The sequence below is a fragment of the Plutella xylostella genome, chromosome 4, assembly GCF_932276165.1.
Source record: "Plutella xylostella chromosome 4, ilPluXylo3.1, whole genome shotgun sequence".
NCBI classification, from domain to species: domain Eukaryota; kingdom Metazoa; phylum Arthropoda; class Insecta; order Lepidoptera; family Plutellidae; genus Plutella; species Plutella xylostella.
In genome coordinates, this window is record NC_063984.1 from 612,356 (window position 1) to 630,029 (window position 17,674).

At 38.3% G+C, this 17,674-nt stretch overlaps 1 protein-coding gene across 1 annotated transcript; it reads left to right on the forward strand.

The window, feature by feature from the left end:
• Positions 1 to 2,220: 2,220 nt before the first annotated feature.
• Positions 2,221 to 3,950, forward strand: LOC105384782 (dTTP/UTP pyrophosphatase). The gene is made up of 4 exons (XM_011555061.3): positions 2,221 to 2,363; positions 2,468 to 2,709; positions 2,933 to 3,079; positions 3,547 to 3,950. The coding sequence occupies exons 1-4, from the start codon at positions 2,274 to 2,276 to the stop codon at positions 3,686 to 3,688; spliced, it is 621 nt and encodes a 206-aa protein (XP_011553363.3). The 5' UTR covers positions 2,221 to 2,273; the 3' UTR covers positions 3,689 to 3,950.
• Positions 3,951 to 17,674: the final 13,724 nt, after the last annotated feature.

Consider the following 17,674-nt stretch of genomic DNA (forward strand, 5'->3'; position numbering starts at 1 on the left):
GACGTCACGCCGCTGCCTCCACCGCCGCCGCCGCTGACGTCACGCCGCTGCCTCCACCGCCGCCGCCGCTGACGTCACGCCGCTGCCTCCACCGCCGCCGCCGCTGACGTCACGCCGCTGCCTCCACCGCCGCCGCCGCTGCCTCCACCGCCGCCGCCGCTGACATCACGTCGCTGCCGCCACCGCCGCCGCCACTGACGTCACGTCGCTGCCGCCACCGCCGCCGCCGATGACGTCACGCCGCTGCCTCCACCGCCGCCGCCGCTGACGTCACGCCGCTGCCTCCACCGCCGCCGCCGCTGACGTCACGCCGCTGCCTCCACCGCCGCCGCCGCTGACGTCACGCCGCTGCCGCCACCGCCGCCAGCGCCCTCGCCGCGGCCGCTTCACAAGTCGTTGGTCCGGGTCGAGCCGGCACTGCCGCTCCCCGGCCCCCTCTCTCGGAAGTGACAAAGTGACAAGTGAAAAGTGAATTAAACTGTGACATGGACACTCGTATAAATAAGTGAATTAAACTGTGATACAGACAATAGTGTATAGTTTTAATTCTTCTTTAACCTTTGTGATTTCCATATGTGTGTGTGATTTGTGAACAATATACCCTCTCGTTGAGGAAGTAGATCGAATTGGTGTTTTTCATTTCCGCCTCAGTCCATTTCTGTCCTCAACAATAACAATATCATGAAAATTACATGAAATGACACAGTTCAGTATTTTGTTAAACGTCAGTCCTCAGCGGTCGAAATGGCTTCAGAAATTTGCGTAACTAGGTACTTTTTTGCAGTATTGTAAAAAATAAAATTGTAGGTAGGTATCATATCTACGTCCGACTCAGACTGTGTGTCCATGATTGTGGTAAAAATACTAGAAACCCTTCCAATCTTGTTTTAAACGTAGCTACTAATTTTTACAAATAATATCGATGAATCGAAAAATAAGATTATCATGGTAACCCTAAAATCAAATTTACAAATGTTTATTCTAAGGATTTCAGGTCTTCCTCGGAATAACTACTTCATGATGAAAACAAAATACAATGTAACGCCTCATAATATTATTAGGCCGCGTCTGCGACGCCATCGCCAGCAGCGGGTGGTGCGTGGGGTGAGCGTGGTTTACATACAATAACTCCGCCACCCGTACCGCTGCTATGGTCATAAACAGGGCCTGCCGCTGCCGCCATTCCCATCTAGCGTAGTGGACGCGGCCTAAAATTATTATGAATTTTCTTTAAGATAGGTATTTATTATTGTAGATTATAATCAAGATAAGACAAATAAGTCCCATAAACTTTATATTCTTTACATTGGTGAAGTTACATGGTTGTGGTTTGCAAATGACAATGGGCGTTTTGGGACCTATGTCCAATAAAGATGAGTCATACATCGTTGGATAGCTCTTTTCAAGTGAGCAAAAAATATTATGACGAGAAATCCGTATAAGTTGTCCATTTTGAAATATATTCGTCGGAAGGAAGTTTTTTTCTATGGCATTGCACTCTCTCTCATGATTACAGTTAGGGCGTAATACACGTAAACACGTATTATTAAAATGGGAGAAATTACTATCAACTGGTTTTAATTACTGAGATAATAAACAGATATAATATTATATTAAATGATGATCATTTTGTTATAAAAAATGAAAATTAATGTGAAAAAATACTAAAAACATTAAAATTACAGGAATAAAATATAAAAACTTTCAAGGTACGATTATTCTAATTGGACAGTAAATCAGGACTAGCACTTCCGTTATTCATATTCTGCAAAAAAATACCTTTTCAACGACGTATCACTCATTTCTATTGGTGATGGTTCCAACTTCCATACATTGGTGCCCATCATCATTTGCAGGTCATTATTATTCTGAGTTCTGTAGAACATTCTGGAAAACAAAGAGCTCAGAATAATAACGATCTACCATAGACAACATGTCAAAAATCGTAAGACTGTTATTATTTTGATAAGAACTTAGTGAGAGTAGCCAAAGAGCTAGAGGCATGAGGTGATATCGCAAAATTATGAAGAGCGGTTAGTACTCATTTGTATGATATTTAGGTACTCAGTAAGTCAGGATATAATATAGCACAATATCAGCATTGCGCTTGAGCGCTGTCGACCACAGACTACTTCCGTTGACTAAATATGAAATGTCACAAACATGTGTTTTTGACATTTCATTTCTTGTGTTTACGTTTTTTTTAGGTTATGTGTTTTTTTCCCAAGAAAGTTTACATAGTTCCTGAAAATTTTGAATATAAGATAAGCAAAATGTTACAGCCAGTAATGCACACATTAAAAGAAAAGATAATAGTTTTAGCCAGCGGCTCGCCTAGAAGGAAAGAGTTGGTCGAAAACATAGTAAGAAAATACAGAAAGTTACAGTGTTATTTCATCAGCATCAGATTAAGCCAGACACTTTCTTCACGAATGCTGTAATAAAATTAACTAAAACCTATTTGCAGGGTCTAAAAGTCGTGCTGTGTCCCTCACTTTTTGAAGAGAATTTAGATCCAAAGAGTTTTGCTAGTTTTTCTGAGTTTGTTGAAGAAACAGCTCTTCAGAAGGTTCTGGAAGTGGAAGAGCGGCTCAAGGCGCAGGGCCAGGCGCCCGATGTGGTGGTGGGGGCCGACACCATGGTCACACTGGGCGAGGAGATGTTCGGGAAGCCCACTACTGAAGCTGAGGCTTTTCAAATGCTTTCAAGGTTACTAAATGATTTTATTTTCATTTTATTATGATATTAAATTTCGATATAATTATAGTTATACTGTATATGTATTATATTTAAACATACCTCAAACTTTTTTCATGGAATCCTTTTGTGTAAAATACTGAAAAAAAACTGTAAAGCACTTTTTTTGCATTTGTTTCTTTGTACGTGTTTCACTGATTGCCTAAACAATATAATAAAAACTTATATTTTTCAGGTTATCTGGTAGAACGCACACAGTATACACTGGGGTGGTTGTGAAGACAGCACACAAAACTACCAAATTCACTGAGAAGACCAATGTAATATTTGGCAAACTGGATGAAGCACAGATCAAAGGCTACATTGCTACAGGGGAGCCTATGTAAGTTACACACTTCTTAAATTTATTTTTGCATACATTGCACTTATCTCACAAAAAACTAGAATTCTTAATTTTACGATAACAAATTCAAAGGAAAGTCAGTTCACTACTATGAGTGTGATGCATGGAGGCTAAAAGATTTTTCCACTTTTAAAATATCCTTTGGAATAGATTGTTCTTAGTAGCTTAAACAATGAGAAAATTCTCACACTAAGCATATTAACTTGCAGCAGCCAGCTAGAAGTAAAAGCTATGATACCGTTGAAAGCTTTATGACCATTCTATTCTCTGTGGGGGTGTAAGTACTTGCACCTGGCTATCTCGAATGGAACCTTTGTGCATATCCACAAGATCTTGGACCATTTTCCACTATGCTGGTCCACTTGGTGGGCTCACATATGTATCTATATAGATGTGCTAAATCTAGATACGCTTTATGACCATTTTCCACCACCTCATTCTCGCAGGGACAAGGCGGGCGGCTACGGCATACAGGGCGTCGGTGGCACGTTCGTGGAGCGCGTCGAGGGAGACTACTTCACGGTGGTGGGGCTCCCGCTATACCGGCTGTGTTCTGTGCTGTACGACTTGTATAGGGACAAGTCTTAGAGATGTGTAGTTTTAGAATTATTTACCCATTAGCTGGGTGTGGTAGAGTCATGTTTGCTGGACAATGTTTCGTAGTGCCTGATCATGAGTTTATCTCTGTGTATTACATACTGATGATGGCATTATAGCTCTCTGAAACTACAAGTAGTAGCATCCGAAACATAGTGTACGTTTCTCGTACGATAAAATAAATTATTATAATTGACATATTTACTCGTATATTGTTACAAAAATGTAGAATAGTAAAAGTAAAAAAAAATAACATAAGTAAAAGTGTTTTTTGTTTCTCAATCTCAATACAAACCAGCTGTTCTACTCATCCAAAATATATAGCTGTGTTTTTTACAGTTTGTTTCATAAATCCAACATGAAAGTAGTCCCTCAGAATGTCGGGAGTCGGGACCTGCCGTGGGTAAGTAGTTCACTGATAAAATGTCTACCTACCTCTACATAAATGGAGAAAGAATGATGCTACAACGGCGGCAAGCGGCGCCCGCACACCCGATGTTGAAAAAAAAAAGCTATTGTGTAGAGTAGAGTGTGGGAATTAGGGACACCTGTTTTAGCCAAATGTTTCAATAATATTATTGAGGAAACGATTAGTAACACCACTACATTATGCATAAAAAATTGTGTTATTAGGTGATAGTTAGCTATTCTACTTAGTGTTTTATTATAATTAGGTAGGGTGTACTAATACTAATAATACTAAGCTACTCACACTCATTGAGTGTAAATAAGTATCAATACCTAAACTTATATATTATTTATTATCTAAGTACATACCTACGTTCTTTGGTATCTGTCAAATGAAAGTGGAAAAGTACTTAGGTACCTATTTAAAAGTTAGTGACCAATATAATTATATACGAACTTCTTACGTTGCAGTCCAATGATTGAGTAGGACTACTAGCAGCATCACGGACACACCAATCACATCCGATTCCCCGCCTCCACTTAATAAAGCGATTGGGATCGCACAAAAACATGTTCCGAACTCCTCGGATCAGGAAATATCCTGTGGGAACCGCGGACAGATGCACCGGCCGACCCTGCATCTGGCTGTCTAGCTGGGATTCCGGACTTATAATAGGTAGGTACGTAAACGAATCTTTCGCTAAAAAAGCTTCGTTAGGCCATAAGGTAATATACTATCCTTTCGACTTTCGATTACTTTCCTACTTACTTAGGTAGGCACTGTGAAAGTATTTTGGCTGACGAATTAAGTAGGTACTTAGGTAGGTACTTTACATTATTCTCCGAAGTTCTTGTTACTTACGCAATTTTCACAAATCTCATCTTTTACCCACCTACGTTGCATCCTGAGCATTAAATGCCCATTATTTGTATCCAATACTCTTCCGCGCAGATAGCTACGTAAAATGGTGTCTTTAATAGCAGTTCAACAAGTATTTTCTCCGCTTGTTTTCAATTACGCGCACCCCCAAATGCCCACAGATGTGGCTACAGAATTAGCCACTGTTGCTGTTAGTAACAAGGAGCGTTGTGCCCTTCCCAGAAACAGAGTTAACCCTTTACAGCGAGCCGTTTCCGGCGCTGCAGCGACTTCCGGCGGCGCGCGCAGACGCAATGTCAAGTTCGCGCACATGTCTTACATTACACCTACTTGATGGGTTAACTTTTACTTTGTTTACTCACATTTTACTATACTAGAGACCAAGAACCGCTTGGAGGTACGAACCTTTCATAACTATTTAGTCCATAGTTATGGTTTCAGCAGTAGGACTACTTAGATGTTGAGTATTGGTAGAGGTTTTTTTTCGTCGTTTTATTTTCTAATATTATAATACCTTTGTCTGAATCATGATGGTTATACAACCATGAAAGATAAGCTTTTAAAAATACGTTATAATTTTTTTATTAATGCCACCTACACGGTTTTTCGTAAGTATATATTATAATTAAATGAATGTAGGTGTAGATTTGTTGTAAGACAAGACCCATGTAAGCCGTATCACCATATGGTGTTATTTAGCCATATACGTGGACTGTCCTCTGAGGTAGTACCTTATGTGACCTTTAATGCCTAGGTGGGTGTTGGGACGCCAGATTTATTGTAAAGTGTGAGGACAAAGGGACTTTATGTTTTTTTCTTCTACAATTGCAAATAATAATTAATAAAGATAGTAATGCATAGCTATAATGTATGTAGGTAGGTTAGAAAAGATCGACTTAAAATTTACAGCACTACGCAAACTGTAAAACTAAAGCGAAGTGTTAGTGCGTTGTTGATAGATTGTAATCTACAGTTAATCAATCCCATTACGATAGGCACTACTTCTTCATATTACTTACTTAATATATGATTCACTGGATAAACGAAGGTACCTATATAATAGGTAGGTACTAAATAGATTATCATTTAAAATCCATGCCATGGCTTTTTAAGTGTTAATAGGGGATGTGGGCGCGCCCACCGCCGTCCTCAATATGGGAATTATCCAATGGCAACGAAATAAAGCCTTCTATAGAACATATTATAGCAACAAATGCACAACCGATATTACGCAATGTTTACTAAATAACAAATAGTAAGGGAGTGGGTGTTTCCGCTGCTGTCAAGATTGGAATAAATTAAATTATTATTTTGATAAGAAAAGATCGATAACTTATGATTTCATGGTCTACGAAAATGTCTACAGACAGGAATGAAGGACACGTCTTGTGACAGCTCTTTGTGCCACTGTGGTCCATATGGTGCCAAATCCATTGCTAACAGGCATTTTTGCGACTTCTAGAAGTTGAAGGGATTATTAAAACATAATAGGAGCCCCATGATAACACCTGAGATAACTTTTATGATTATTGACTTATCTTACGTTACGTACGTATGTAAGTAACTACCTTACCTAATATTCCCAGATGTATCATCTCATAAGTTTAATGTTACAATCGTTACGCTTACGGCTCTCATGACTGGAGACTGGAGAAGACGAAGTACCATCGAGGACAGATCCAGCACTCACGTCGCGTCGGGTTCAAGCACGCACTGTGGACGATAGTTTTCAAAGAGGTGAGTGCACATACAGACAATATTCAGAGTATTCAAACTCTCTTGCAACTCAAATACTCTGAAATCATAGTACTTATAATGTAGAGTTATATTGATTCCATTTTTAGGCCGTGATGATAATGTATAGTGGTACCAAGTAGCACTTGCTAAGTAGGTAAGTGCCACTTTTTTATAACAGCAAATAAAATAATTTCTTACACTACCCAATAATCCCGTGCTAGTACTACCCTGGCGGTCCCGCCCGGGAGTAGAACCGGAGCCCGTTCCCACACTGAGACAGTAACGTGAGCTTTCGGACACTGCTCATTCGGAACGTAATACGAACAGTGATTACTACGTAATCATTATATTAATGTAAAAGGGTGTTGCAGATATCAGTAGCAAAGACTCGTCAATAACATCCCTTTGACTCCTATTATATCCTAACTAATCCTAATCCTAATCCTAACTAATATTATAAATGCGAAAGTAAACTGTGTCTGTCTGTTACTCTTTCACGCCAAAACGACTGAACGGATTTGAATGAAATTTGGTATACATATGGTCTAGACCCTGGAAAAGAACATATAAGTACATATACATACTATTTATCCCGGAATGCCCACGGGAAAACTTTTAAGGCGAAGCGAAGCGCGGGGGAACAGCTAGTACCTAATACCATATCCCCATATACCTAGAGCTATAGCTGAAAGTGCTTAAACTTATAAATAGTGGTAATGAAATTATACAAATCTACTTAACTACCTACTTCAATCAAACTATTACCTACTAGCTGAAATTGCGGTCGTTATTCCAGTTTTCCAAGAAGTGTAGACCACTGGGACTGGGTCAATCGTGTCATTGTCAACGATGTGAATTTAAAAAAACAAAAGATACCTACCTAACGATTCTTTATTGGCTCATCTTTTGACGAATTCCAGACCGATTCTGTATCTACCCAAATATATCTGAAGTACTCAGGTACCTTCTTTGAAGTTCTTTGTACAAGAATGAACATATAAATGTCTGCAAGAGTTTTGCATTGGCCTATGGTCTTGTATGTTTGTTATGTTTCCGCTGTTATACAGATTTTAACTTGCTCAAGTAAAAACATCTGAGTTAAGTATATACATACTTACTACTATTGTGTCCATTACTCCATTATAAACAATAGTTGATTGATAACCCGTTTTTGGTACGGAAGTGTTACGTTCCCACGTGGGGAGCGCACCGTGGCGACCTCGCCTCTAAAACACTTATCTACGGAATAAAAACAAAACAATAATACCTAATGATTAGAGAAAGAGAGACGGTACACCAAATAGTAAGTACTAAGTATTTATCTAACGGTATACGATGAAGTCTTATAAAAAGTTTTAATTGATACTATTTCAAGACATTAAAAACCAATGTGAATATTGTAAACTAGCTGATCTGCAGTGACTGTATGATTCCCTATGCCCATGTAAGCTAAATGGAGTTATTAGTAAGTAGTATAGGTAGATATTAGTAGGGACTTAAATAAGTAGATATATTTTTAATTTTACAGATTTTTCAAAAAAGCTTAGTACTAATTGGATTCCAATAAGCGTAGTAGTGGCAATCTGCGCTTGCGCAAGAATAACGGTGCGGGCGGCGGCGGCGGCGGCGGGACGCTAATAAAGCTGAACAGTTACCGGCTTCACAGATTTGGTTAAAAAATGCAAGGTGAATCGTTTACACTGGCCGAGCAAGAATTACCTATCTTATGTATAATTGCACATAGATTAAGTTCTAAGGTGTTGATATTATGAACAATATAATATACTTACTACCAGGTCTGGACTTAAAAAGTAAAACAAATACCCAACCCTCCAATGACATCCAAGAAGGGGTAGAGAATACGAACATACACTATAGGAAGACTTATTGACATCAAGTTCAGAAAGTTATTATTTCTGTAAATAAATTGATATGGTTGGATTTTCATTCGCTAGGCAAATTATAAAGTTAATAAGTATACTAATAAACAAAATAACGTACTTACAAATGAAATTACAACTAACAAAACGCACACTCGTTACCCCGGTGTAAACGCGGCTCGTGTAGCGGCCTTGCAAGGCTGCGCCGGCGCTGACCGTAGTAGGCTGGATAATAAGGTTCTCGCCATAAACAACGTTTTTTTTTAGTGGTTCGTCGTTAGTTATTTCTTCTCTTCCGTTCCTCTTTCTTGTTTCATAGAAAAAATATCTACATAACTGCATCTTTAGAGTATTTAGATTTAGACCATGTTTCACTAGTTAAGACAGAATCCTTTCGATTCTTATCAGTGATTCTAGATAATCACTACTAAGAACGTGGAAAGGTGCCTTGAATTGTCCCTTTTTGGGGTTTCCAACAATAAACCAACCTTAGACACTAGGCATTAAGGTTAGGGTAACGGTGTCTGTAGGAGGTCGCTTCTAACCAAGTGTTGATGACGCTCTTTTATCCAACAGAACAGCGGAAGATAAACAGAGAGGAAATTTATCAGTGATCGTGATTTGATATTGCTAAATTTAAAATTACCCACTAATTTCAGAATCGCTATATTTACCACTTCATATGTACCTACCTTCAATAGTGTGATCGAAAAAGGAATGTGAAAATGCCGAATGCAATGCGTGTAGTGATGCGCCGGTGCGTGTCGACTCGCTTGATCGAGCTATTTGAGTAACGTATCGATCTGATCGACAGGAATTTGTCGATAACTACCACCCAATTATTTATTGATTACTTACTTATCGTGTAATGTAGTTATGTGCATTGCATAGGTAGGTACACGAGCAATCATATTTACTTAATGACTTGTTCAAAGGTTTCTGTGGAGTCGTGTCGAAACTCTACAAAGTTGTGTTTTAGACAGTACTACTTACTGCTTATTTAATTATTTTTATCAAACAGGTAACTTTTATCCGGATATTGATTATGAAACAGGCTAGGTTGTTTATAACAGTACTATGTACAGTAACTTTATTGTTTATTCAACTCATTCTTCACTTAGTACCAAAGAAAATTGAAGGAAACATCCGTTTTGTAGAGAGTGTCACGAAATGTCCTGTTCACACGTAGCCGGTGGCTCAGGAAGTGAGCACAAAGCTCGGCTAAATATAGCAGGTTCGAGTCCCGGCTGTGACCAGCGCGGGCACCGGCACATTGTGATGCTATTAGTACAGGATGTTGTAGCGAACTATAGGGAATGTTTAGTTTTCTGTACTGTTATCCAGAAACTGGTATGCTATTTGGTATAATACCTATGTGTAGGTATAAGTACCTCTAGATATATGGATTTTATTAGCTTAGCTTTGATCTGTAAATATAAAAATGGTTGTCTTTGAATTTTTTTATAGAAAATAGGTGTGTAAATTAAGAAACCTTGAGATCATAAATAAAGCCTTTACTTGAAAACGGCTTGTAATTCGGCCACTATATTGTCTGTGTGTTCGTGAGAACATTATAAATAATACAAACAGTGCAATGCAATATGTTCTTGAGAATAAATCTGAAGATAATATTATTCTAGTTTTTCTGTAAGTTTATTAATATCAGTAACCTTAACTTGTTATTTAACATAACTCAATCTTACACGATTGTCTCATTGTTAAGTATTTAATGCAGATTTAAGCAATCAGTTTGACTTATTATGTATTTTTCTTAGACAAGTATTTTTTTATACTTACTATTATTTTCATGGACATGGCATGGCGCACACATAAATACTGAAACAACCTGTATAAATGAATGAACGTACCTCTTTCAGAAAACTAGAGGGATAGACAGCAAGGACTATAAGAGATACCACGTATGGTATGATAGACAGCTATCAGCTACTTATTGAACAACACTTGGACCCGGTACTTGAAAAATAGTAAGATTTTTTCTTCAGCCTATATCATCCCACTACAGGCTACAGCGAATAGGCCTATTGCATGTTTGCCTGTGCTATACAGACCTGTGCTACTATCATAAATTAGCTTGACTCGGATTTGGTCTATAATTCTATCTGACCACCATTTTCTATCGTTTGAATAAAATTGTGGTACTATGACGTAGAAGACGAGGCAGAGGCATGGGAATGGACCTACGCCGCGCGCCCTGCGGTCACCTGTCACCGCCGCCGCCGCCGTCGGTCTCACGGGAATCGGGATATTCGATGCAGGGTCAAATTTATGCTAGCCAAGGTAACCGTTTTTTATTCTTTCTAAAATAAATTGGGAATTGATAATGATAACGTTGTTGTGTTGCTCTAGCTGCAGCTAGCTGGATTACCCAGTGCCTACTATAAAGTAGGTTAAGGTTATGAATAGGTACAGACAAGCCGAAGACCTTGTTCGGGACCCAGTGCCCTGCTGATGTGGTATCCTAGTATTCCTAGTGTCCTATCGAGGGAGTCCTGGGGTTCCAGTAATGAGAGAGTGGACTGTATTTTTATGATGGTGTATTCTGGTTCACAGTAAGAGCCGCGTTACAATATTTCGGATAAGTAGATGTGTTCTGTATGAGATCCAAAAGGTAAGAGAGCGAATTTTGAATGGTTTTGAGTGAAGTTATACAAATGAATGAATGTTACAATGCGATACAAAATGAATGAAGTAAATAGTTGAATGAATGATTATTATGAATGATTATGATGACGCGGTGCTCGAACAACCTTATTAGACATGTGGCACCCGGTCTACCGGGTGCCTCTAGGGTGGATGAGGAGGGCCGAGGAAAGAGTAGGACAATGTGTGAGGCAAGTGTATAACAGTCGATGACTGCTGAAGGTAACGACGATCCTTATGTCATCTAACCAACGGACCGATCAAATATATACAATTAGCTGTTCCCGCGAGCTTCGCTTCGCCTTAATAAGTTTTCCCGTGGGAATTCCGGGATAAAAAGTAGCCTATGTTGTTTCTCAGGATCTAGACCATCTGTATACCAAATTTCATTCAAATCCGTTCAGTAATTCAGTAGTTTTGGCGTGAAAGAGTAACAGACAGACACAGTTACCTTCGCATTTATAATATTAGTTAGGAAGTTAGGATAATTCCTATTTTATACATACTATTAGTTTTAGTTCTGCGGTAAAAATTAACATTGTAATCACCTATAGAATAAAAAATACAATAATAATTTACCCAAATGCTGTTTTTCCCGAAAATATGACGTATTCTTGAGTAAACAGGTGGTGGTGTCACGGCTGTATCGTTTTTGACCACAAACCGCAGCATTCCTCGGGAAGCCCTGGGGGTCCTGGGCCGGGGTGGTTCCCACACTTCATTGTTATTGAGATTACACATCAAGAGCTTGATTGTCTTTTGTTTTCTCTCGGTTCGATGAAGGATCATTGTGTGGAAGCGCTGCGCTTTGCCATGAAGTTTCTCAAAACATTGATAATGTATCGCACAGGTACTTACCGAAGTTTCACGGTTCCACCTATGACTGACTATTGTGACTATGTAACATTTTGGTATAGTTTGGTAAACAATAAATACATACATTAACAATAAAACAATAAATTATTTATGCTTAACTCTACTTACAAAGCTCAAATTGAGCAGTCACCCCAGGCCAGGTGGTTCGGCGAATGTTCTCGCCATCTATTCTGGGAGCAATTAGTCTGAGCCCAGAATCCAGAGGTTCTGATTTCAAACACGCGCCGTTCCAATATCGAATGTTCCGAATGTTTACGCTCGATATTTGAATTCAAGTGAAGCGTTTGGAAATAACCGCATCATTTCACATATTTCTTGAACTAATAAAACGAACGTTTTACGCGTATTGTCAATAATGTGAGTAGCTAGTAGGTACCGTATAAAACGTGACCAGTCGAAAATATATCGTAGATACGGTTATGTTGGTTATTAGGTCGAGCTTGCATCAACTTATCCCATCTGTATTCGATTAAAACCATGAGATTCGAACCCTATAAAAAATCGCAGTGATTTTTAGATGAGTGTGTAATAAAACATGAAGCAACTAAAGTACTTACCTACCTACCTAAATGGGTCAATTATAGTTCATATCCTAACAGTTTTTTCGGGTGTTTTTGTATATAAAGAAATAAGTAGGTAGGTAATCTGGAAATGTAAATATCTTGCGCTTGCGCTGGTTTATTCCTTTTAGCGCATAATTTGTAAACTTACTAACAAGTTACCTGAAATATTACTGAAACTAGGGCACGGTATTGTTCCGTCCGGAACACTGAAAACGAAAATTTATCCTTATTCAGACCAAAACATGTTAGGGACAATGAGATGTCGTTAATGTATAATTATGTCGGTAGGTACAAATTTTTTAAGTCGTTTTGAATGACCTCTTAGTTCCCTCTTTTACTAACTAAGTTAATTAAGTACTTAGCCTTTTTCCTTTTTTGTACACCCTAACTTCAATATTTATCTACCAAAACACCACAAGTATTGAAGAACAGTCCGCTAAGGCAACCAGACGAGAAACGCAATTCAAATGAATAAACAGCGTAGGTCTGTACAGGAAATTAGCAAACTTCGAGGAACCACATGGGTTTTGTACTCACTGAAAGTGGTGGACTAGTATAGCAGGTACCTACAGGAACATGGTTACATACACTACTAATAGGTATACTATGCTATAGTGCTGTAACCTGCAAAACTTTGAGCTTGAGATCAGTGCAGGCGGTTTATATTTTTACAAGTGTAATGCTACATTTCAATATTTATGAACCATTTTTATAATAATATTTAACCTAACCTAACCATACCATACCTTATATTACTATACTTACATTAGTCTTTTTGACGAAGGTATTTATGAAGTATTCTACCATGTACCTACCATGTATTATGTACCTACATTTTATAGAATACTTCATAAATACCTTCGTGCAGCTGGCTGCAGCTGTGATTATTAGTCGATTTTTTGTTCCAACACTGTCTTAATTTAATGATTCATACTCATCTCTGATCTCTACCTCATGCATGAACCGAAAGTTGAAACAGTCTATAAATTATCAATTAATTAAACTATCTAGCTCAAAAACATTCACCATAGAGTACGTAGGCGAATAGGGCGCCGAAATACATTTACTCATCTAACGTGGGCGAAACCGTTAATAAAACCTCGTCCATTGATGATTTTCTATAGAACAGATGGAAAATGTTTCAAAGCGTAGAGCCATTGGACTTCGTTGTAAGGTTTAATGTTGTAATGTAATCATAGTAGGCGTTCGAAAGCCCTTTGAAGTTTTGGTGAATAGATAAAGAATTGATTCCAGATGAAAGATTACTCTTTTGTTTTGTTTTGATCGTGAGTTAAGCGAGATGATAGTAGGTACAAACTTGGATCTAGATACCTACTTAAATAAAGCCTATAAGTATTGTATGTAAGTACTTTCCCATTATTGTGGCATGGGCGATCATAATATTGAGACCAAGAACCTCAGACCTCCTATAAGGTACCTGGTCTACTTTAAAAAATAGGTTTTATATTATTTTACAAAATGTTAATATTGTGCTCCATAATCATAACTGACATCGTAAATTGACTGTGAACTACATCTGACTCAAGAACTTCACGTGTTGAATAATTTAAATTAATTATTAAATGGATTTCGGATGTTTATTTAGCACCTAGGCAAATGGGTTTATTAATGCGCTGTTTCCATTTAATTAGGTACTTAAACATACTTTTATTTATGTAAGTACTACCTTCTTACGTACCTACCTATATCGAAGCTACGATGTCGATGAGAAAGAAAGATCTTGTATAGTAGAAAAAACTCACAAAGTTCTAGCGGAAGCTAGGATACCTGGGCCAAAATGCTCCAATAAACCAACGATATAAAAACGGAATGATGCAACTAAAGATTGCCTGGGTTGGCCCAGCCTCAGCCAGCGTCTAACTAAATGAAGCATAAGCCGGGTCTTCCCATATCGAATGCACACCGGCAGCATCTCACCATTACAGAGATAAACTTGTCGAAAATATACATACGCTCAATCGTATCTATACCGTTACATCTAAATGATCTGAGAATTTCGGGCAAAAAACATAAATTTTCAATTAAACGCGGGAGTTTATCTGAAGAGGGAAAAAATACCCTGTGATTTACCTCAAATTTTTATTGTATTGTCCGCCATTTTGAATAGTGTTGATAAGATCTTGACTGTGAGACGTGCGCATTTAGCGATACGATGGACCTCTATTATTTATGTCTGTACTCTTGAGCGTGTTGAATTATTGTTTATTGCGCCTTATGTTTATACGAAATAGCCATACTACCTTGCCTCACATACGGATGTCAAACCTGGGCCCTTCGTAAAAAAGATGAGACTAAACTTGCAATACATCAAAGGAAAATGGAACGAAGTATGCTAGGAATACGATTATCTGATAGGATATCAAATGAATCAATTAGAGAAAAAACAAAAGTAATGGATATATGCGAAAGAATAAGAACACTAAAATGGAACTGGGCAGGGCACGTATGTAGAATGGAAAATAATAGATGGACAAAGAGACTAACCGAATGGCTACCAAGAGATGGAGTGAGAAAGAGAGGCAGACCAAGGAAAAGATGGGAAGATACCTTTAGAGAGAGATGCGGGCAGACTTGGAGACGACAAGCCAGGGACAGGGTCACGTGGAGGAGGTTAGGGGAGGCCTACGCCGAAGAGGCGACTTCCATAATTACAAAATAATTAGTATGGCCTATAGTTAATTGAATGAATGTTTATCTAATTTAATTTAATAACTAAATTGTGATTAAATGATATGTACTTAATGAAATAAATGAATTTATATTTAGTAAGAATTGTATAAAAAAAAAATGTTGTAATAATTGTAAATAATTGTAATACCTATATGTATAATGAAATTGTATTGTATTGTCTGATTTTAATTTTTAATTGTGAAATAAATTTATAAGTGCGAATTGATTATAGCATGATATTAAGTGTGATTTACTTGTAACATGAGGGCCATAATACTCTAACTTGTTAATTTAATGTTAATATTTTATGGTAGAAATAAAGGCTTTTTTATTTTTATTTTATTTATTTTATTATGTTTATGATAGGTCATCACAATCATCATATCAGTCATAGTACATGCGTATACAGCGAGATGTAAGTATGTATCTACATAATCCAATCGAGTTAAAAATGCTATTAATTATAGCAAAAATATAAATCTTTGTTAAAACAAGGTTAGTAAAGATCATGATTATTTTGGTCATTGCCAGTGAAGACAAAAGACGGCGCTGGTGGCCCAGCCTCGTCCATTAGCGAGCCCGAGCGTGACCGATGCGCAGGAGTGCCGATCTCCAGCACAGGACATTAACTCTTCGTTTGAACAGAAAAAAAGTTAAAACACCTAGTTAATTTATTACTGCACCTTAAAATATTGTAGTGTATAGTGCGTGCGCCAGGCAGTCCTGTCATCAGCAACTGCCCAAGCTTCCGTCCAGATCATACCTTACAGTATCCTGGTGTTAAAAACTTACATTAGCTTTTATTTGTTAAGTACTAAGGTACCTTCACATCCTGCATGCCACCACCATATTCCCGAAGACCGCTGACCGGTAGCACTTGTCTTTGCGCCCAAAAGCCGCCTGATTTATCAACTAACTATGGTAATGACCGAGAGTCGGCCGACCGACTGTGCGACCGATTTGTGACCAAGTCACGCGGGCGATGGACATTTCCTCTTCCTCAACTACGTCGGGAATAGTCGGGATACCGGTAGACACGAGCCAGCCATTTGTTTACAAAATATTGGTCAGAAAGACCCGAAAGAGTATCAAAATACTTTTAAAAGTATTATTAAGTAAGTAGTCTTCTTCTTCTTCCTTGCCTTATCCTTATTAATATTATTATTTAGTAAGTAGTACAATATAAATATATTGAAGAAAAAAATTGCGGTGAAATTTTGTAAATAGTGCGATTAAAAAATCGCGTCGCAAACTATTGCGCTGCAAAAATCGCAGTGCGCGCAGGCCTTAGGGCTAGGGAACTGCGGATATAAGTACAAACTGTCCTGCCTATTTCAGTTTCAATAAAGAGCTGCCATGTGATTCATATTGGCCACGTATCAGGGGAGCAGGTGGCACAGTCTGTAAGCTGTGAGTACTTATGTAGAGTGATTCAAATTGCAGTCATCATCATTATCACCGGATAATTGTCTGTCACCTGTATGCTGCATAGCGAGCGGATTACTTATAAAATCATGAATAATGGCCAAAATGCTCATTATTGTTAATATGTAAAGTAGCGTTAATAAGCTGGAATTAATAAGAGGACCAAAAAATCACCAATTACCGTAGTAGGGTAGCTGATAGCAGATGGATCTGGAATGTTTGTGGATGCTGCGGAAAAAAACCCTTTCTTGAGGATGAAATGTATTTGTTTTGGATAGTTGTTGGAGTTATAGGATTAATTGGATATAAAAGTAAGTAATATATTTTATGACTGGGACCTTAACTCAAATCAAATCCTAATAGGGTAATTCCTCATCCATTCAACCTTAAAATGACCTAGTCAACTGTTGCACAATGGAACAAAGAATAAACAGAAACATTAAACAACATTTAAGTACAGTAAGCAAAACGATACACTGATACATTGTATTTTTTGAAATAACGACTTAAAAACTTCAGGAGTAAGGATGAAAATGTATTTGAAATGGTAGCAGAGGGCGCCACTGAGGCGTGTCGGCGCGGGCGCAGGCGGAAGTCCCGCGCCGGATGTTCCGCCATTTAAGCGGCGTTTGAAATAAGAACTTGCAATTGCAATGTTTTGTTTTAGATCTAGTTCTATTTACAGTTTGCCTTTGTTTCTATTTAAACACGCATGAACCCTAGTTTTGTGGCTGACTTGTGGTCAGGATATCAGTGGGAGCACTAAGGCCGCATGATGTAGTGGGAATTTCAGACTAAGTAGGTACTCTATGATCCTCCGACACGAAGCGATGCATGGCGCGGGTCACCGGATCCG

What these genes read in the sequence shown, in the direction of transcription:
- LOC105384782 (XM_011555061.3), top strand. Translation starts at nt 2,274, where the DNA reads ATGTTACAGCCAGTAATGCACACATTAAAAGAAAAGATAATAGTTTTA. An exon ending in AAGAGTTGGTCGAAAACATA is followed by an intron (nt 2,364 to 2,467) that starts GTAAGAAAATAC and finishes ACCTATTTGCAG; the next exon opens with GGTCTAAAAGTCGTGCTGTG. An exon ending in ATTGCTACAGGGGAGCCTAT is followed by an intron (nt 3,080 to 3,546) that starts GTAAGTTACACA and finishes TCATTCTCGCAG; the next exon opens with GGACAAGGCGGGCGGCTACG.